At 39.4% G+C, this 22,206-nt stretch overlaps 1 protein-coding gene across 5 annotated transcripts in view; it reads left to right on the top strand.

Moving 5' to 3' along the window:
- VPS13B (vacuolar protein sorting 13 homolog B) overlaps positions 1 to 22,206 on the top strand; it is a 357,420-nt gene that overhangs the window by 147,523 nt on the left and 187,691 nt on the right. For 3 of the 5 annotated variants that reach the window (XM_081873882.1, XM_081873881.1, XM_081873884.1), the window contains exons 21-22: positions 9,681 to 9,825; positions 15,860 to 15,990. In XM_081873882.1, coding sequence (XP_081730008.1) covers positions 9,681 to 9,825; positions 15,860 to 15,990 — 276 coding nt within the window. The remainder of the gene's footprint in view (positions 1 to 9,680; positions 9,826 to 15,859; positions 15,991 to 22,206) is intronic. The other 2 variants (XM_081873883.1, XM_081873885.1) reach the window with 1 other exon arrangement.

The raw sequence follows: 22,206 nt of genomic DNA, 5'->3' as shown, positions 1-22,206 counted from the left end.
CTAAATCTTCTCTAGGGAGTTGGGGGAACTCCCATTACAGGTTTAGGGGGTGCAGGGGGTGAAGTCCTTACCCTGCTTAGTGATACATTGATATTCACGCTAGGTTTTCTGACCCGTGTGTAATAATATACTGTATAGGTAGCATACTTTGCAGCAGGAGAGGCTAACCTGTGGCTGTCCATATGTTGTTGGACTCCCAATTCCTATCAGCCCTAGAGAGAATGGCCAATAGCCAGGGAAGATGAGAGTTACACTTCAGCAACATCTGAATGATATATTTGCAAACAGGATTAATAAGAGTTTTAAATCAAGGTGTTAATATGTTAAGCTGCTTCTTTAATGGCTAGCTAAAAGTTGAACTTGGTATTGTATTGTTCATGGACATTCTTCTTTAAACATAACTTTAGTCAGGAGCCTTATGCTTTCAGAATATAGCAACATATGTCATATTTGTGCTTTTCCCACTGCAAATGAAAACACAAGCCAAATCGTAGCGGCTGTTACATATTTGAATAAGGATCTATGTAGTTCCTGTTGCAACTATGTGGTTAGTGCTTTAGGGGCAAAAGAGGATGTTTTCCCATATCTGCATTTGGCTTTCGCATGTATCTGAACATTTCTCCCCATTTTGAATAGTGAACAATGTGGACATTCAGCTTTAAAAAAAAATAGTAAAGGTCCATGAAAAAGTTTATGAATGCCTGCATAAATCTGCATAATACCTTCTGACTTTCTTTACTGATCACTAGTAAAATACAGTATTTCTTTCTTTTTTTAAAAGGAAAAACAGATAACTTAAGCTCAGCTAAAAGTGTTGATTTATGGAAAACCAAGTTCATAATCATCCAGTATATCATCCAGTTATGATTATCACCCAGGCTGTCCAGAGTCTAAGCTGTGCTGCTGATGCCACAACACCTGGGGACGCACCCGATCTTTAAACAGTATATGCATTAACAAAGGGGAAGATTCAAGGGGAATATAAAGGTAGTGGGAAAAGTTTAGGAGCTGATGTCGTTGCACAAACTTAACTGTCACAGAATGTAACAATAATAACTGCTGCCCTAGTGGCTGTGCAGCATCTGTCACAAGCACAAAACACTCGATAGATTGGGCTGTTGCACTGTGCTGAGAGCAATTTTCCCAGTAGCGGAATGGTTGTTGTGCTTGTGGGCTGCAAAAACAGGAGATGACCCAGTGTGAAATATGCCTTCAAAGTCTAATATACATATTTAATGGGGTGGCCAGTGCCCACTAGACTTAGTGGGGCTGCTAGGAGGTCATACTGTCTAAGTGGTTTAACAATTAGCACCACTGATTCTTCCTCTTCTCAAACCAAATCTTCCTCTCCCAGAGGAGATAGCATTAGTAAGTATAAGTTTCAGAAAGAAATGCCACGAACATGCACAGAATTCACCAGCATCACCAGTGAGGAACCTTTGCTGCTATGTAATAAGATGATCCCACAACAGGTAGCCTTTGCATTCATCGTATAAGCACCACAGTATAATATCCTGCCGGATCAGGGAAAAAGCCCATCTAGTCCAGCATCCTGTTTTCACAGTATCTAAACAAACAACTCCCATGTAGCATTTTTAAACCTAAAACACAGGAATGCAGAACCTCAGAACTTGTCTCAAACCCAAACACACATGAACAAAACCTGTAGTTCCAGTTACACACGTGTTAAAAATTACAACACACACAGAAGCCACCCACCATTTCTTCTCCATATCCTTCTCCCTCTATCACAAAATATTTGCAAAGTATAAAGTTAAAAGTTGATAATATTGAAAGATATTCGCACACCTCACCATTGTTTTCTTCCTAACAAATACTAACGAAAAGCTAGCTGCTCTCAACTAGCAACCACACCCTTCGCCATGCTAGCTAAAATGAATGTGCTTTGAAGTCTGGGCATTGCCCTAGGGCAGCCATGAGCATGCTTGGACTGCCCTCCAAGGTAGCCCTCCAGACCATCCAGTCACATGGTTTCATGTTTAGAGACACAGGGGAGGGACCTGTGTGCCCACTCTGTACTTTTACAGAGACCTGATTGGCTAGAGAACTGTAGATTGACAGAAATGCTTGCAGAGCTTCTCCACGTCCAAACAGAAGTATAAAATGTGTCTGGGACAAGAAAGAGTGTGTGACGTTGACATTTTGTGGGGGATATATATTTTTAACTGCTTGACATTTTCCTTGGGAGGGCTGTCCCATAGTGGACCTGCCTCCACTGAATGTTTTTGATATTGCTTTTGTTATATAATTAATAACATCAATTTTTCTAATATACTCCTTTATAAATCCACTTGGTTACTTTTGTACCTTTACATGCTGATTGCAGCATCTGAGCTTGATGAGGCATGTGGCCCTCACCTGTTCTGTACCTCCTCCAGTTGAGGAATCACACACCTCCTCCCACAGCTAGCGAGCCTCACCTGGCCAGCTAGAGAGCTGGGCCCTGGGCCTTTGCCTGCCTTAGCCAACTAAAGCACCCCTCCTGCTGTTCCCTATGCCTCAGAGTCTGCCGTGTTCATGGGGACAGGGGCCCCTCTGGTGATGGGTCCTGCTACTCTGGTTTCTGTGAATTGACCCCCATTTCCTCACCATCCTCCATCACCCTGTGAGTACTTCCTTCCCCATCCCCAGCTTGCTCCAGTATGTCGTAGTCCTGGCTGCACCCCTCATGGGATCCTCTTTCTCCTTCCCATCATCCTGCCAATTCATGACAGATATTGGTGTTGAAAAGAAATAATAATCACTTTAAATGCCGTTGCTGAGGTATAAAGAAGCTTTTAAAAAAAAAATATGAAGGAGACCATCAATAGTATTGTGTTAATTTTATACCATGTGGTGAACCATGAGGTAGGAAAATACTATTTTTATTCATACCAGCCTTCAAGGAGCTCAGAATGGCAAATTTGTCTTTTATCCAAAGTACCAGCAAGGCCCAGACTTCATTAATTCCCTTTAAACATCCTTAGACTGGTCTCTGATCTGCTATGTGTAATATACAATCTGTATACCAGACACTTAACTAACTAACCAACTAACATACATACATACATACATACATACATACATATGGCACAAGGTGGCACATTTCTCTCCCCTGTGCATTTCCCCCCCTCAAAACCACTGTTTGAGGCAAATAAGGCCAGAGATGGCAGCAGGCCCAAGTTCACCAAATAGCCTTCACAGCTGTGTTGAGATTTGAAATTTGGTCCTCCTAGTCCTGTGGTGACACTCTAGCCACCACACCAGCTCTCTCAGCATATGTCTTTTTTAGCGTAAATAAACAGTTTATTGATCTATGGCTGGGTACTTTAATTTAGGACTTAAAATAGTTAGCATTCACTCAGGGGAAATGTCAAACTGAGTACCCTTGATAATGCTCATTTTTGAGGGTCAGTCTACTATTTGCTACATTTTAGTTAATGTTTTCCAAAAAAAAAACATGTGGGTTTGGCCGCATTAATCCCATTGACTTCAACAAATAGAAAGCCTCTTCCCCAGCTTTGAAAATATACCCTGTAATGCTTGCTCTGTGGCTTTAGATATTTTCCACAGTGATGCATTAAAAGGTTAGGTAAAAGCCATGTAATTATTGTGCATTCTATACAATCTTGCGACTGTTCAAGAGAGGGGGGAAAGCATATGTCCACATGTGTTCCCCTCTAACCATCTGGTCTACATCAAGACAATATCTGCATTAAAAATAACTGTAGTGTTCTATATTTGTCAGCCTCCCTTGAAATACAGTTTTCTAGTGGAGATCAATTTAGACACAAAATTAAGACACGTGTGCATTGCGTGAAGGGGAATTGTGAGTGGAATGAGGCTGCAGGGCTGTGCAGCGTTAGGTGTAAATGTCTGTTAGAGAAAGGCTTTCCTTTGCAAATGTCTGTGCCTGATGCATTGCTGTTAGAAACAGAGTCAGACACACCTCATTACCTTGGGGCAGACCAGAGTTCTCCACTCACATCCCTTTGTTTGTGTTGATTCCTCTTCATGCAGCATACAGTGTAGTGAAACGTCATGTAGATACTTCCAACTACCATAACACTTTTGTTTGCACAAAGAAATGAGAACAGTGAGAGTTAATAGTTTATAGACATGGAAGGTTTATTTGTTTGTATGAGGACCAGTTATAAATCATCTCCATACTATTGGTGATTCCGCGGTTCTCAACAACAGATGACTCTTGCTGTTCTTTATTAAGCTTTGTCTTAGGGTCATCCAGAGAGGAGGAGGAGGCTTCGTGTCACAAAAAAAGGTCATTCAGGTCCCACTTTTCTGTGTGTGCAATTGGCACACAAACACTCAACCACTCTGCGTGTACTTAATCTGGACAACAGTGTTGAAGGACTATGGCCCACTTCAGATGTTAGGTACTCCACTTAACAAACCATACTAGGTAAAAGTTTCAGTCTCTTGTCTGAGAGCCAACAATGGTTACATTGGTTCAGACATATTGTAAACCATACATGTGAGTGAGACCCAGGATGTGAGTTCTATAGAAGAGGGATCTGTGCCAAAAATGTGTCAGACATTTGACCTACTTCCCCTTAAGACAATTCCAGTGCTACACAACTGTTCTCCTATCCGTGGGAATTGGTAATAATGGTGGACTTGGCCCCTTGGCTCCAACTTGAGGCACCAAATAAATATGTAAAAATATGCAATTCCATTCTGAAATAAATGCTAATTTGTGCTCCGGTGGATGTTGTATAAAGGATACGGGCAGAATCAAAACAGAAAACGTGAAAAGCTGTTCTTATAATAAATATGCTATTGGATATTTTGCCGCTTCTTTATTGCTGTTTACTTTGCTATTAATTAGGTGAGTCACCCAGTTATATTCTCTCTCTCCCCTCTCCCTCCCATTTATATTCCATCTTCCTTCTATAGAACTCAGAGTGGTATAAATAGGATTTCTTTTTGGTCTCCCATTCAGGCATTGACCAAACCAGTCCTGCTTAGCATTAACAAAGTTGCTGTATCATGTGTCTTCAGATCATGTCCATTATGGTGGCTGAGTCTAGATTTTTAATGTAAAAAACCCGTAAATTGCCTTTGAAGAAAATGTAGCATCAGTAACTGCAGCTTGATAGTTGGCACACATCCATTTCTTTATATACCAGGAAATGGCTGTGACTTTATATTGAAAAGTATAAGGTTCTATTTTTATTGTTGTGTGACTCTCTTTTATTGCCATCATGTCAGTTCCAAAGTGGTAATGTAATAAAGGTAACAGTGTATTATTCTATGTAAGTAGAACTGTTTTTGAAATGTGGAGCTATTCATTATATTTTGCTCAGTTGTAGTAGCCTCCAGTAGAAAAGTGTTTTCAATAATGATGTTGAATAAGTAAGCTGAAATCTCACTTCTTTCATTGCTTTTGTTTTTATTCAGTTCATTTTGGATTTCAGAAATAGTGCACTAGTCTTTGTTATTTTAACTCATTTGCGACTAATCATTCTACATTCATATTTTATGGCTTTGTTTTTCATCTGTTAATTTTTGCCTGCTGTAATTGTTACCTCTGTTTTATATACATTATAAAATGAAAGAATAATAAAAAATACAAAAAAGAAATAATGCACTAATAAAACACACTGCATTGTTCAGGAGCCTAATTCAATTCTCTTTCTAGAGAACAAAATAGCATAAATCCGTCATCACAACCCTTTCTGAGCCATGAAATTCGTTTTTTTTTTCATGTGGGTCATACATCCTTAGCATTCCAGAGATGAGAATTTGAAATTTTTAATACTTCATACACGGTGCCATGGCACAGATGTTTTCAGAGCCTTAAAAATAACTGAGCACTTCTTTTAAATGATGCATTCTTTCAGAAAGCTCATGTGGCTTATTGAAGCAGAATGTTGTGACTGAGTCAGTCCAAAGTGCACATGCCAGATCTTCCTGTGTCCTCTGGCTTTTCCTTTCCTTTTGCTTCACAGCTCCTGTTGTTGAACTCACAGAACCTACTTTCCAAACTTGTGAGACTTTTAAAAACAGTTTGTGGTGTGGTGTGGTGTGGTGAGGAGAGCTGCTGAAGAAAACGAACGCATGCAAAAACCATTGCATGCTTCCTCTCCTTTTCACATTGTGTTATTGGTTTCCCAGAATAGCAGTCTAATATGTTTGTGTTTTAATGTGGATTTAGATTTTGTTTTTATGTGCCTTTGCCCCCCCCCCCCATTTCAATGCTGATCCTAAAGTTTCTGCATGGAACTAAGTCAGGGACAGCCCACCCATGAAGTAGGGTGAATCAGCTGCCTCAGGCAACGCCCATGTGGATCCCACCCCTAGCCTGCTGCCTCCACCACGGGTGGAGAAGTGGCACTGGCACCAGCACTGATTTCTGGAGAGAACTTGCCAAAATATTGCAAGATCTCACAGAACGCGAGAGATCATGTAAGATCTCACTGGTGGCGCTTCTCTGTGGTTTGTGCTGTTGGCAGAGGAGGGGGCAGAGGTGGCTAGGCGGCAGAGTAGGAACAGTAAGGTAAAGGTAAAGAGACCCCTGACCATTAGGTCCAGTTGTGGCCGACTCTGGGGTTGCGGCGCTCATTTCGCTTTATTGGCCGAGGGAGCTGGCATACAGCTTCCGGGTCATGTGGCCAGCATGACTAAGCCGCTTCTGGCGAACTAGAGCAGCGCACAGAAACGCCATTTACCTTGCCGATGGAGCGGTACCTATTTATCTACTTGCACTTGATGTGCTTTCAAACTGCTAGGTTGGCAGGAGCAGGGACCAGGCAACGGGAGCTCACCCCGTCGCGGGGATTCGAACCGCCAACCTTCTGATCGGCAAGTCCTAGGCTCTGTGGTTTAACCCACAGCGCCACCCGCATCCCTGTAGGAACAGTACTTTGCAGCAAAATGGGATGTGCCAGCCCTTAAGTAAGTGTCATTTATTCCACCTGATCTCTTGCTCTATTCATATTATTGTGGCAAAATTACTAATTTTCTTCTTTTACAGAAAAGAGACATATAAAAGCAGGTAGACTAAAAAGACTCAACTATTTCTCAGTTTTGAAAAACAGGGAATTGTCGCTGAAGCAACTGCTAGGCAACTGTTGGTATAGTGTGTATTTTGTTCAAAGGACACTAGCAGCCTCATACTTGGTGCTGCTAGGGGATTATAAGAAACAAAAAAAAAGTTTTGAAATCAGATTGGCCTGCCATGTTGATGTGAAAGATGGATCCTGATGTAGTTCACTTGATCCAGTGAAGTAGATCAGGATCTACCTTGGGTGTTTGTCTGGCACTTTTATGTGATGCAACTAACCAAAGAGGTGACAATATTTAAACAGTAACTTAAAATTTTAAATGAAACCCTATTGATCATATCAGTGAATTGAGATGTTGTTAATTTTGTAAGACATTTCTGGTATCACTTAAATGTATATCAGTACAGTTGAGTATCTTTATATGTTTATCAATTCTTGTCAGATACATCATTTTCAAAATTAGCAGGAACTTTGGTGTGGATCTTTTTATTTGCCACATGCAAATTGCCATATTACCTCCTCATAATGCAGAACAATTCTGACTGAATGTATTTTCTCAATATTAAGCAGTTTTCTAGAGATAGTTGACATAATTAGCATAGTTATATTTGAATAATTGAAATCTTTAATTCTCATAAATACATTCCAGTTGCTTAGTTTTCTATTAACTGGTGAGTGTTTTCTTCTTCTAACGTTAAGGTGGCTGTGCAGAAGTGATAGAGATAACAAATCAATGTTGTATCACTTGCATAAGAATCCTTCTCATGTTCTCCAGCTGCGGTGCAGTTGTCATTTGCTATTTTTTCCAACTGCAATTTCCTTGCTGGTTTGTGGCTAAAACCCAACATCTTGATCATTTTCCACCCAGTTTAAGATTGATCTTTCATTTACTTTATAGTTACAGCCAGCAGTGCCAAAAAGCTGGCAAAATTGTATTGGGTGTCATCAGCTTCAGCTTCAAGCCTGAGTGCAGTGAGCAAAGATGAAACAGCTGTTTCATTGTCCAGATCAGCACCCAGTACATGGCCATAATTTTTTCCATCTTTCTCTGGCTGTGATCATTTTTATTTCTCCCTCATTTCAAATAGCATAGTGTACAATATTTACCCTTCTCTACTGTTATACCAAACTGACTATATTTTCAAGTCGTATTTTTGCATCAAACTAGTTGTACTGTCTCCGGCTTTTGTTTTGCCAGGATTTCACCGTTATTTTATATTTGACATAGTAGCATCTTGGCAACAGTATGGTCAGTAGTTGAGAAAAGAGGAGGGAAATGCCTTGTTTCATACTTTTTTTTAAAAGAGGACAGTTGTATGGTTTTTTTTTAAGAATTGTAACTCAGAATTAAAATGACATGTAGCAATCCTGTCTTCTGTATATTGGCATCCAATCATAGAATTAGGAGCTAGACTTCAGGTGTCACTGCAATCCTCTAGTCTTAGTATGAAGAACTGGCTGCATACATAACTGCCCAAGAGGAAAGCTCCTGTTATGGATCAGGAAATGGTTAAGCAGTGGGAAGCAGACAGTAGGAATAAACTGACATCTTTCCAAACGGAGGGATGTACAGCGTTGAGTTCGCCAAGGATCGGTATTGGGAACTCTGCTTTTTAACTTCTTCACAAATGATCTAGAGTTAGGGGTGAGCATGAGGTGGCCAGGTTTGCTGATGATACTAAATTGTTCAGGGTCATTAAAACAAAAAGAGATCGTGAAAAGCTCTAAAAGGACTTCTCCAAACTAAGAGAATGAGTGGTAAAATGGCAAATGCAGTTCAATGTAAACAAATGTAAAGTGATGTGTGTAGGGTCAAAAAATAATAATCTTAATTTCACATTTATGCTAGTGAGGTTTGAAGCGGCAGTGAATGAGAGTTTGGGATCATAGCAAGTATCTTGAGGAAGATGTTGATCCTGTGTTTGGCAGCTGTGAAAAAGGAAAATTTTGTGCTAGGGATTATTAGTAAAGTTTTTCTTCCTCTCTCATAATGTTAGAACATCCAATGAATATGAATGCTGGAAGATTCAGGACAGATAAAAGAAAGTATGGGAAAGTTAAACTGTGGGACTTGCTCAGATAGCTGCCATCTTGAATGGCTGTACAAGTGCATTAGATAAACACATGGATAAACACTGTTTATCTGGGAGCCTGTTGGCTTACACATTTGCACTAAGCCATGGTTTGTCTTAGCATGATGTGCAAACCAGGTTTCTGACTCCCATAGCTGTAACTCTGCTCTACAATATGAGGATAATAATCCTGAAGGATTTGCTTTGGGACAATTTTTAGACTGGCATCCAAAACAACTGCAGGGCCACCAAAACTGTTGACAGTGACTAACATTACAATGATGTGTAATGTTAGGGTTCTTTCAGTGGAAACTTGGTAAAAGCTTGTTTTCTGTAATTGTTAGGAAGAACAAACAGAGCGGAGTTGTATACAATAATGTGACTATTAAAGCTTTTCATCATTCCATTTTCACAATTTGTTTTGGCATTCTATATACTTTAGTTATTAAGTCAAAGCTTTTCCCTAGGAACTTATGGTGATAAAAGTACTGCTTTTAGTGCCCTTCCTATGATATGAAGTATCTTTTCCTATGAACTGCTCATAGTTTCTGAGTAAGTCACTGTACTTTTCTTCTTTTTCTAGCAGTCTGGATCTGTTTCTCTGGGGACACCAGTGACTAGGAAAAAAGAGGATGAGATATCAGTTGGAAGTACGCCTTTGGCTAAACAGCAATCAAATCAGGCCTCTGAATATGCCAGCAGCCCTGTCAAAACAAAAACTGTAACAGGTATGTTTTGTTTTCAGTTAAATCAACCCATTCTCCTGGGAATTATTCCCCCCTTGACATGTGTACATTCCTGCAGGGTCAGGTGTATGTATTGGAACACATTTCTGCAGTTAATGTAGGAAGCTTCATATACAATTTCTTCAGTTTTAATGGATATATTTTCAGTTCAGTTCTACAATGTTAGATCACATTTTCTAACTTTAATCCCAAATTATTTTTATAGTGTTGTTGTTGTTGTTTAGTCGTTTAGTCGTGTCCGACTCTTCGTGACCCCGTGGACCAGAGCACGCCAGGCACTCCTGTCTTCCACTGCCTCCCGCAGGCCCATGTTTGTAGCTTCGAGAACACCGTCCAACCATCTTGTCCTCTGTCGTCCCCTTCTCCTTGTGCCCTCCATCTTTCCCAACATCAGGGTCTTTTTATAGTACTTTTTTATAGTACTTCATTTTAATACATTATTGGGTCAGCTCAAGTTTGCTGGCCTCTCCAAAAAGATAGCTGTTCAGGGAATGCTTTAGTGAACATAGTGTATCTTAATTTTTTCAATGCTGTTGTATAAACAAGACACAATGTGGTATAATGGCAAAGAGTGCTGTGTTTGGTTGCAGGAAACTTGAGTTGAAATTCACACTTTGCACTAAGGCTTGCAAGATGGGGTTTTTTTTTTTTGCAAGTGTAGATGGAGATAACATATTGTAAATAATAGGTCACCTGGTATATAATGCAGGAGGGTTATTATATTGCATGCCATGCTTTTGGGCTTCTTGGAGCAGTGGCGTAGCGTGGGTTGTCAGCACCCGGGGCAAGGCAAGTAATTTGCGCCCCCTAACCCTGGATTTGCGCCCCCTAACCCTAACCCTATCCCTAACCCCAGATGTTGCGCCCGGTGCGGCCGGCACCCCCTGCACCCCCCATGCTACGCCACTGTCTTGGAGGCACCTCTGGGAAATGGGATGCTGGACTAGATAGACCTTTGGTCTGAAGCAACAGGGCTGCTTTATTTCTTTTCCATTTACATTAACATCCCTTGCAGTGGAGGCTTCTCTGTTGGATGAAGTTACAGATAGGTAGCCGTGTTGGTCTGCCATAGTCAAAACAAAAAAAATTCCTTCCAGTAGCACCTTAAAGACCAACTAAGTCAGTTCTTGGTATGAGCTTTCGTGTGCATGCACACTTCTTCAGGTATCTTCAGATACCTGAAGAAGTGTGCATGCACACGAAAGCTCATACACACGAAAGCTCATACCAAGAACTGACTTAGTTGGTCTTTAAGGTGCTACTGGAAGGAATTTTTTTTGTTTTGACTGTTGGATGAAGTGTAGCATAGACTGCCTGAGATTCTGAGCCACCCCAAACTCCAAAGCCATAGTCCAGTCTTTCTCCTGTCTCCCACAATCATTATTAATGCATTTTCTACTGATTTAGAGGCTTCCTATATACTGTTGCCCATCTCCTCTGCTTCGTCAATCAAAACAATCACCACCAGCAAGTTCCATCCCTTCCCTAGCAAGCTCTCTCCCACAGAAATGACTTCAGTGGGGCAGTTGATTCTTTTGATGCTACTTAAGGCGTGGTCAGTGACTTAATTTCTCTTTATTTCTCAAGAACAGTCTCAGAGAACCAAAGTGTTGATGGCTGCATTAGTGGAAGAGAGTGCCCCGGGTTTTATGCCCTGCTGCTGTACTTTAGCACAGCTGAGGGTTTTGCCACTCATCTCTTTTAATTCAGCTATGAAGAGAAAAGGCCACAACAAGTGTCTTTAATTTGCTGTCTCATCTTTTGAGGAAAAGCTGTATCTTAAATCAACTCTAGAGATGGATGGAATCAGTTTCAAATTATTTAATGAAATTAATATTTGCTCATGAAGAAGGAAACTTTTCTTGGTGGGACTGATACATTTTTAAAACGTTTCCGTTATAATAACATACTTTCTTTTACCAGCTCAACTTAAATCTGTTTCTTTTTCTGTTAATTGGATCTTTAGTTTTATTGTAAAATAATTCTGTGGAACTGAAACTTGCAATTAATGAACAGCATATGGTAGATTTTATTCTCTTAGGAGATTGTTTGGTTTGATAGCTGTTAGGCTTTATTGTAATTTTTTGGACTGTTTGCATTTGTTGATTTAAAAGTCTGCTGCTACCTATCAAACCTTAAAATTAAGATAGCAAAGATTTTTGGAGCCCATTTTTATGCATGCTAACTTGAAAGCCCCAGTGAGTTCAGTGGGGAAATATTCCCAAGTGAGTGGGCATAAATTGCAGCCTTAATTTCACAAAAATTGTATATTTTAGAAAACTTTTGAGTGATTAACAAAATGTCCTGTGCACTGTCTTAAAAGTCCTTTATGACTTTCAGTTACAACATGAGTCTTAGGGAGCTGTCTTGAGAACTGCTAGAAACTGATATTGTATCTTGTGCTCTGTGATGGCAACTTTGGTCGCAGCTGGTATATAGCTTAAACTCCTATTTTTTATTCTAGTAGTTTGGGAAGTAATGGCAACTGAAACCTTGTTAGAAATAAAGGGTGGGAAAATATGATTTACTCTGGAAATAATCATAAAAAGCCCAATGTTTTACAAACACACAGAGACACACAGCTCTTGCCCTTGCTCTCAAAATAAATGGCCTTGTCTCTTCTGAATTCCCAATAATTTTCTCAGCTGACATTTTCTTGTCCCTCTGCTGTTTGGAGACAAACAAAGGTTATGTCATCTTGAGGTCAAGACTTGCCACTTTGAGAATATTCACCGGTTCCGTGTTTCCGTTACTGAGCATTCAGCAGAGAATCTTTCATCCAGACATATATCACTTTTTAAATATGGTGGAGCTTTTTATAAGTTCAGCAAAAGTTTTTGTGCCTGTAAACTATTTTTATTGTTTGATCAGTATACAATAAGAGTTGAACATTTTCACAAAGAGGTGTTTTAACAAAATGACCCACTATAGTCCTTATGTATCTTCACTTATTTTGACATTTTAGCAATGTGATTTCTCAGAATGAAAAATGTATAGGGATAAGAAAAAGGGAAACTACTTCCCTTCATTTAAAGAGATACTAGAAATGACCACCACCTCCAGTATGCAGTTTTCAATCCATGGCTAGAATTTGTCAGTGGCTGAACAGAATATGTGAATTCTTATCTTCTTCTTTTTAATTTTGTTGGACTTCTGCCATCCTTCTCCACTGGCCATGCTGGCTGGGGCTGATGGGGGTTGTAATCCAGTATCTGCAAGCATCATGATGGCTGTTCCTTGGATTAGAAAATTGGCTATGGAGAGGGAACCTTTAACTCTTTCCCTTGCCTGCTCTGCCTTGAAGCCTTTAGTGTGCATGAGGACATCCTAACTGGAAGCTATTTGAGGAAATTCAAAAAGTGCTGCTGGCATTTTAACCTCCATATCTTAGGTATCATTGACTATGTGCTATCATGGTCATGAGGGAATAAAACATGGACACTTCAGGAGGCTAATTAGATGGTGAGACTTTTATAGCCTTTCTGCAACACTTAGTGGGGTTTGAGGTGTCTTAAAGTATGGTGTGTAAGTGTATGAGTTAAGTCTGAGCCCTGAAAGTGACATGTTCAGTCCAGCCCTGATTGATGGAGGCAGTGATATATTGAAATAATTCAAAGTTTCATCCATGCTTTGTAATGTGATATTTAATGTTATTTTTCTGTATGATAAAATTTATTCATGATAAAATTGCACTGTTATGTTAAGCTCCTCCTTTAAGCTTTTTTATAAATCACAATTGATTTATATTCCCTCTCCTGTTTCACTTTTGTGAGTGACATTCCCACACCTCCACTTCACCTCTGTGACTAAATCCCACCCACCCCTTTCTTTCCTTGCTGGGTTTGTCACAATCTTAAAAGGATTTCACATCCTAATTAAGAGGAAAGCTTAGTTTGTGTTAGGTTTGTTTAACATTGGGGTTGATGTAATACTTAATTGCAGAAGTGAACAGTACATGCAATCCTGTGACCCTCTAGCAATTGAAAGACCCCTAACCATTACATCTACACCACCTCTTTGAATGGAGGAAGGGTGTTGCAGAAGTAAATAGAGTGAGCACTAATAAGTTGGGGCAACTGGAGCATTAAAACTAGCTGGAAAATACCCAGAAAATTCGGGGATTCAGTGTTGGGCATTTGATCCTTCATAATTATTTTTTCTTGGTTTTGTTTTGTATAAACCTCGCAAGCAGACACGATTTGAATACAAAACTGGATTCATTCTTAAACTTAAATGCTAAAACTTTGGTGGGCTGTGAAATCTGTTGGCAGAAGGGAAGCACTTAAATTAGGAGATCACACATTTCCGTTTAGTTAACTGAAGGGCTATTGTTTGTGTGTGCCTGCTGTGCAGTGGATGCTTGAACAAGGATGCTTTAGGTGGGTGAAGAATGTTAACTAGACATGAAAGAGCGCAATATTTTTATTTAAATCTGATATTTCCCACAAGATTTGGAGTGGGGGAAGAACTTTTTCCGGTGTATTTTTCACATGCTGGCAGTAATCCATCAAAACAAGCCCAACCATGCTGTTTTGTAAAGATTCTGTTTTTGTCCTGCATACTAGTGACCACAAGTTTTTATTCATATTGATGCAGAGCACATTGCACTGCTTTCTCTTTTGTGTATCAACATCTTCATCCTTGGGAGCTGGTGAAAGGCACCATCAGTGATTAAAAGCAGAAGTATTTCTCTTATACAAAACTTATGCAAAATAACTTTTAGCAAAGGCAGCTTTTACAACTCAATAAAGTATGGAAACTATAAGATGCTTGGCTCAGGAAAAAAAAGGGGGGAAGTGTCCCAGAAATTCAGGTATCTTGTTGGGGTTGGTTCTGTCAGCAGTTTGCATACATAATAAAATCTACCCATTCACCACAGAAAAGGTCCAGTTTGCTCCCAAGGCAGTCAGACCTTTCGTGCTGTCTTTTCATACATTGTGAAGACAGAGAGCTTATCATACCATCTATCATTGTGCCTTCCAAGGTTTTCCAGAACCATATGATTACAAGTCTGCCATCAGCATGAACCCAATCAGCTCCTTACTTTTAAGATTTTTGTTTTGTCCATCTGAGATGTTTAGCAAAGTCAGCGTGGAAATAGAAAAAGAGCTGGTTTAGTGATCATGTTAATTTGCAATAACTCTTTCCCCACAAGTTTGCCACACAAGGGTATTCCAATCCCAACAAAGTTAGTAATATGGCAACACTAGCAAATCGGAAACAGGTTTTTATTTATGTAAGATAACTTACATAATTACTGGGGTGTAATGCCAATGATACACAGATTTTTACATCGTTCCCTTTAGTTACATGGAGATCAATGTTAACTGCTTACTACCCCAAGCTTGTTCCACGCTGAGAAAGTTAAGCAATTGATTTAAACATAGTGCACAGTTACTCTGTCATTGTAATTTATGTTGATATTTATTGAAATTTCCTATTGTCTTTTAATTTTGTTGTCCTCATTCTTTGATAAAAGATACTTGGAAGATATGATGTTGTAATTGTAGAGGATCTATAAATGTGATATCCTGCTTGTTATGTGCTTGAAAGAGTGATGCTATTTATAAATAAGCAAATAATAAAATTATGAATAAAATGCATGTACAGATAGCATCAATTTTTAAGGAATGTGGTATAAATTGAAGAGACTTCCTAGATTTGATAACCAACTGCTGAATTGCTATTTCAGGTTCTTTGGCACAATCGAAGCTAAAATCTCCCTCTTATTTGCCAAATGTTTTTGTACTAAATTATTTGAATGTAACCACTAGCTTTATGAAATGGTGGAATGCTATTGGAATAGTTTAAAAATCTGACTTTTCCACAATTGCTCATTTAGTTCAGTTCAACTAAGGCCTGTTGAAACTAATGGAATAAGTTACTTCTGATTAATTAGAGTTACATAGGTTTCAATAGAACCTGTGGTGACTAACTTTGGTTAGATTATGCTACTATGCACCATGTAAACAAACTTAAGTTCTCAAATGTATTCTACTGTCCTTTTATTTTTAAGAATCACGACCTTTATCAGTTCCAGTGAAAGCCATGCTGAGCTCATCTGAAAGCTGCAGCAGAAGTCCTGAGGAAAAGATGAAAGAATTTATTGGGTTATTGTGGAATGCAGTCAAGCGCCTTACACTTCAGGTAAGATGCTGGTTGGGGGGCGGTGTGAGAGAGAGAATGGAATATTTGAAATACTTGATACTTTCTTGGATTTTAGCTTATTTTGAAACCCTTGTAAGATAAGTTCCCAGCGTTTGTTTATATAAGAAATGATGAAGCCAGTCTTAAGCACTTTAAGCCCCTTTGGTTGAAATAAGAGAAGAGTTAAGTATGGTCTTCTGCACATTGTCTTGTGTGTGGTCACATGTAGCAATAGCGGTGCATTGACTGTGAGCTTTCTGCAGTGCCTTGTTTGTTTGTTTGTATATTTTGCACAATATCTCATGGTCATTTACAAGCAGCAGATTAGCGCTGCTTTTAAGAACTCCCATCATCCAAATATCCAGTCAGACTGCAACCTGTGACTATCTTTTGATTTTAAAAAAGAAATTAAACTTACAGGTTGTTGTGGGAACCCGGCAAACAGTGCTCCAACTCCAGTGTATGACAGACTTTTTCTCCATTGCATTTCCTGTTAACTTGTATTTGAAAAGCATATATTTCCAACTACTACAGATTGCCTTGCTTATCTATATACTGTTTGAATGGGATGATTTGGACATTTAAGTCATAAATTCCTTTATTCTCAGCAGAAATTCTTGTCAAATAATAACAGGGTGTCCCCCCCCCCCCCGTTGGGATTGTTGGTCAGGGAGATTTGAGTTCATGGCACTTGGGTGCCTTTTATCATTCTTTTCAATTTGAAACTAACAGTGCATTTGTACCTGGGGGCAATAAAGTTATAAATCTAGCTCCTGGTAAAGCAAATTGTTAGTCAGCCTCATGAATGCATCCCTCCTTAGGCTTAAAATCTAGAAGACAGGATGCATGAGGAAAAAGGAATGGGAGGAGAGAAAAAGCCAGCTGAGGCACCAGATATTAAAGTTTTCCATTCCTATAGCACAGCTATACAGTTCTGCCTATGCAACTTCTGGCTGTCTTGGAGAGCAACCCCTTCCCCAGAAGAACTCCCTGCCCCACAACCAGATCTATGAGCAAAGCATGTACAGCACCCAGGCCAGGAGTTCAGGGCTGCTCATGCTACACAATTCTTTCCTCCAGCTGCTGACTTGATGCTAGTTGGGATCATCAGCAGAGCGGGCTTGATAAAGTCCTCCTCTCTCATTGATGTCTACAGCAGTTCGTTGTTTTAAATATTGATTTAAGGGACTCCCTTGCTAACCATGTTTCAGGCTAACAGCAGTCCTGTCAAAGTGCTTAACTGCAATTGAGGAGGGATTTGCTTGAGGGCACTGGAATGCAGTTGAGGTGTGTAGGTACCCGGTGTTCCTGATTCACTAATCACATTTGCAGTCAAAACAAAACAAATTCCTTCCAGTAGCACCTTAAAGACCAACTAAGTCAGTTCTTGGTATGAGCTTTCGTGTGCATGCACACTTCTTCAGATACCACTGAAGAACCAACACGGCTACCTATCTGTAACTGGAACTATGGAAGGCACATTTGCAGTGTGGTTGTGGAGCCAGTGTTGCATCTGTTCTGGCCCGTTTTATAATGCCCAAGGTATTTTTCCTATTCCAACAGTGGTATAGCATTCTTGGAGTTCCACCATCACTAAATATAGAACAACAATCTGAGAAAACTTGAAAGCTGCCCTTCTCATTGTAGTCAGCCAGGGCTTATGTGGATGTATTTTGGCAGTATGGTTTGGGGATAGCGATTTGCAGGAGATTGATTTTATAGGATGACAAATATAGACTGAAAAGGAGTCCTGACTTGTCAGCAGACCGTTGTCTTCATAATTTGAAAGCATGAAAGGGTTGTTCTTTGTATTTATAAATAAATACATAAATGCTTAGAACAGAAACACCTGGAAAATTTAGTTTAGATCCAAGGCTACTGTCTGCTTGGCTGTTTTGCTCACAATAGTGTCCAGCATGACAACTCCGTGAACTAGGCTTGTTGTAAGAAGTTATGATGTAATTTTAAAAATGCTGTTATGCAAGGGCTTTTTTCTATAGCTGCTAACAATTTCTGCGTAAACTTTGCAGTGTCTTTTGACAACTATAGCATGAGGGAGGGAAGTGTTCACTTTGCATGTTTTCCTGGTACTATTAGCTGCTCAACTTATGAAGTAATGTAAACACAATTATTTTTAAATGGTTGTTAATGCTTGATTTCATTGAGAATAACAAGGGTTCCACATTTTGGCATGAGTTAATAATGAGTAATAGTATGCTGAGCACCGACCAAATAACTCCACATTTTTACTAAGTTTCACATAAATACACTATTATCAAAATGTTCCTTAAGTACTTTATAAAATGAATCCTTAGTTACTTGAAAATATTTGAATCAGTCAACATGATTTGTATTAAATGACATTGAAAACAAAATGAATTGGAGTTGGAAATATGTTGATGGTGTGGTGAGTGCAGTATGGAAGGCTCTTAGCATCAAATGAAAAGATAGCCAGAACTGATGCACACAGAGTGCTGTTTCCTGAACTGTCCATGTGTGAGTGGAATAGACTGCTACTCATGCAAAGGGACTTCCCCTTCCCCTCACCCCTTGCAGCGCTCCCCCTACAGCCTTAAAATCAATTCTGAAAGGTTGGGAGTCCCTCTTGAGCAGATTTTTGTAGTATACAGGAGGATGCAGGTAGAAGAAAGGAAGGTGAAATTCTGTGGCATAAGCAGAAGTTCACTTGTGCAGTTAGACTCCATCTTAACTGGCTATTCTATACACTTTGACAAATTATTCTCTTGGGTTCCCTCACCTGCTTTCTGATTGTGACACAATTCCTACTTCATTTGCACTCATACTTTTTCTAGTAGCATGTCTAAACCCATCAAGTCAACCTGACAGGGATCTTTGCTGCAGTACAGTATAATATTTCCAAAGGAAACATTCCCATTTCCTCTGTGTGTGTTCATAAGATCACCACAGAAAGCAAAAGCATATGCACAAAATGTGACCTTGGAATCAACTCTTTGCTTCACCCTTTGGCCTTGTTCCTTCCTTCTGCCTTGCATTACTTGCTGCTTACCTTGGTCCTTCCATACCTGTGTTCATTGATCTCTATTCTTTTGATCACTGGCACTGAATTATTCTTCTTGTTGGAGTTGCTGAAGATGATGGTGTGGATCATATTAGTATCTCTTGTGAACACCATCCAACAACTGGTTGTTGCTAATTTCTAGGCTGTACAGTGTCATAAAATCATAGGGTCGTAGAATTGTAGAGTCAGAAGAAGACCCCAAGGATCAACTGGTTCAACCCCCTGGAATGCAAGAATCTCAACCAAAGCAGATGGTCATCCAACCTCTGCTTAAAACCATCTAATGAAGGAGAATCCACAACTACCCAGTAATACTTCTGGGTCCTCCCTCACCCCCACTCCCCAAAAGTCCCAGCAGAGATTTGTTTGAGGCTGGCAGATGCCAGAAAGCTGAGACGTTAAGGTGTTGGAGTTGATGATGGGGTTGTATAATAGATTGGAGTGGGGGGGGGGAGGGAATTGGCCCAAGGACCATGTTCCTTTACGGCCAGTCTTCCAGGGGCCATATACCGGGGTGGGTGTGTCCAGAGGCAAAAAAAGTGGGAGGAGCAACAGATGTGTCTCTTACCTTTTTAAAACAAAACAAATTCCTTCCAGTAGCACCTTAAAGACCAACTAAGTCAGTTCTTGGTATGAGCTTTCGTGTGCATGCACACTTCTTCAGATACACAGTGTGCATGCACACGAAAGCTCATACCAAGAACTGACTTAGTTGGTCTTTAAGGTGCTACTGGAAGGAATTTGTTTTGTTTTGACTATGGCAGACCAACACGGCTACCTATCTGTAACTCTTACCTTTTTAGTGAAGGATGTGTTGAAGCCATGCACCATTCAGAGGTTTCTATACATACATTTCTCTATCCTGGCAAGTAAAACATATTATCACTGTTGATGGACACATCCCATCCAGGCAAAGACACTTAAGCAAGAGATGTAGTAGGGCTGATGAGGAGTGTGGTGTAGTCAGAGGGGGTGGAGCCTGGTGAAGGGAGCATGGCTGGGGCAAGTGGACTGAGGGCCAGACAGGGATCCCTGCAAGACTGCATTTGGCCCCCAGGTGTGAAGTTTCCCATCCTTGTTATAGATGTAACCACTCTCCCTCAATCTCAACTCCAGTGTTTCACAAATTTTAAATATTATATTTGTCATAGATTAATATATACAGTCATTGCAATTCAAAGTGTTTGAGAACATCCCTATTTTACAGTACACAATTTAACATTTAAATCATGTGGACATATGAAGTACAATTCTTACAAATATGAACCGGTGCAATAATTTTCTGGAAAGACCTTGTTCAAATCTTAGATGAGAGATGACTCATAAAATTACTGTGTTTTCAATATTTATTGTGTTTTTAATATTCTGTTGGGAGCTGCCCAGAGTGGCTGGGGCTATCCAGTCAGATGGGCAGCGTACAAATAATAAAATTACTATTATTATAATAAAATTATCAGTGAGGGCACTTTTTCTCAGACTGTATATGAATTATGGAGCCTGTAATGGTAGTCTCCTTTGCAGGTTTGGTGTACAGATTGCTTAGAAAATGTAAGTGAAATATTTTGAAAATGTGCCATATCAATATGGATATTACCATTTTAATACTATATTGTTCTTTTTTCTAATAGAAAACTAAAACTTCCCTGTTGTGTAACTTAAAATTCTTATTTGGTTCAATTTGAAGTTATCCAACAGGAGAACTTTAGTTTCTTACTATAGACTGATTTTATTAGTGTGGAAATTGACACATTTTGAGACATTTTATCAAGAACAGAAAATAAATGCATATTTTGAATGCATGTTAGCTGCCCTTTGTTGTTCTGTTATTAGGGAGTGTTGCGTAGCAAGCGCAATCCTTAACATAATCAAAAAGGAGGTGATTTTGTTTCAAGAATTTGTAATAATTCCTTGTCTTTAACACACAAGTATGTTCGGTATTGGCAAAAGAACACGTTGCTACCAAAACTGAAATACGATCCTTGAAACAGAAAGGATGTTGCCATGGAAAAATGAAGTAACACTCAGTGCAGCTGTGATGCATTAATGAATAGGATATTTTTTTAAAAGATCATTTGTGTTTGGTGTGGCTTAGAGGGTCCCAACCAGATGGTTTCCATGAATAGGATCTGACCCCCAGCTTGAGGACTTCTTACTGGCAGATTACTTCATTTTCTTTCCCTTGGATTGTCAGATCCTTACATTAATGTAAGATTTACTGCTGCAGATTTATATTCAGTTATATAAATCAGTCACATTTCACATTAAATTCACAATTTTAGACACACAGTTTAATAGTTATTTTTAAAGTGTAAAAAGATTTATTTGATAGCTTTAATATAAGCTATTGATGTAACTTTAAGAGTACAGGAATTTTAAGATATTTGGATTACATATATTTTTAAGCACTATTTCTATCAATAAAGTGATACGTGATACATTCTTGTTTAATCAAACAACTAATAAATTTTTAGAAGTACTCTTCCTTTTCTTTTACTTTCTCTCTCTCTGTGTATGTGCAGAGCACACACAGTTACACATCTGTGGTATCTGAAGAAGTGTGCATGCACATGAAAGCTCATACCAATAGCAAACTTAGTTGGTCTCTAAGGTGCTACTGGAAGGATTTTTTTTTTAATTTTGTTTTGACTACAGCAGACCAACACAGCTACCTACCTGTATCTACATACACATGCATGTGCAGTTAGTTGGTGTCCCCAACATAGAAATTTGTCCAGGTGTGAGCTGTCCAGGTGTGCATCAAGATCTTACATATTCATATGTTTTGCAGGAGTGCACATGCCAGCTGATACTTTTTCATACGAATACCAATTTATTGTGAATAAATTGTTTCTTTTGTGGGGGCAGCAATTTCGTAATTTCAATGCATGGGCTTATACATATGCACAAAGAAATGAACACTAATTGGGGGGGGGAGATTCTAATTTGCATATGCCCCAGTCTTATTTTTTGACGGAACTGGTTAAAAAGCCGTCACGGCTTCAATTTCTGTTGAGATGGCCAACTTTTAAAGAATGCAGAGAAATGTTGTTGCTGTTTTTTTTGCATATTCTTATAAGGGACGATGGAGTTGTTCTGGAGTAAGAGCCTGGCAGAAGGAGGGGAGCTTCCTTAATATGGGTCTGAAAGTAGCTTCCCTAATACGGGTTTGAGCACTT

Source organism: Podarcis erhardii, assembly GCF_964252035.2.
Source record: "Podarcis erhardii genome assembly, chromosome: 8".
Taxonomy (NCBI): Eukaryota; Metazoa; Chordata; class Lepidosauria; order Squamata; family Lacertidae; genus Podarcis; species Podarcis erhardii.
This window is presented reverse-complemented; position numbering and strand designations above follow the sequence as displayed.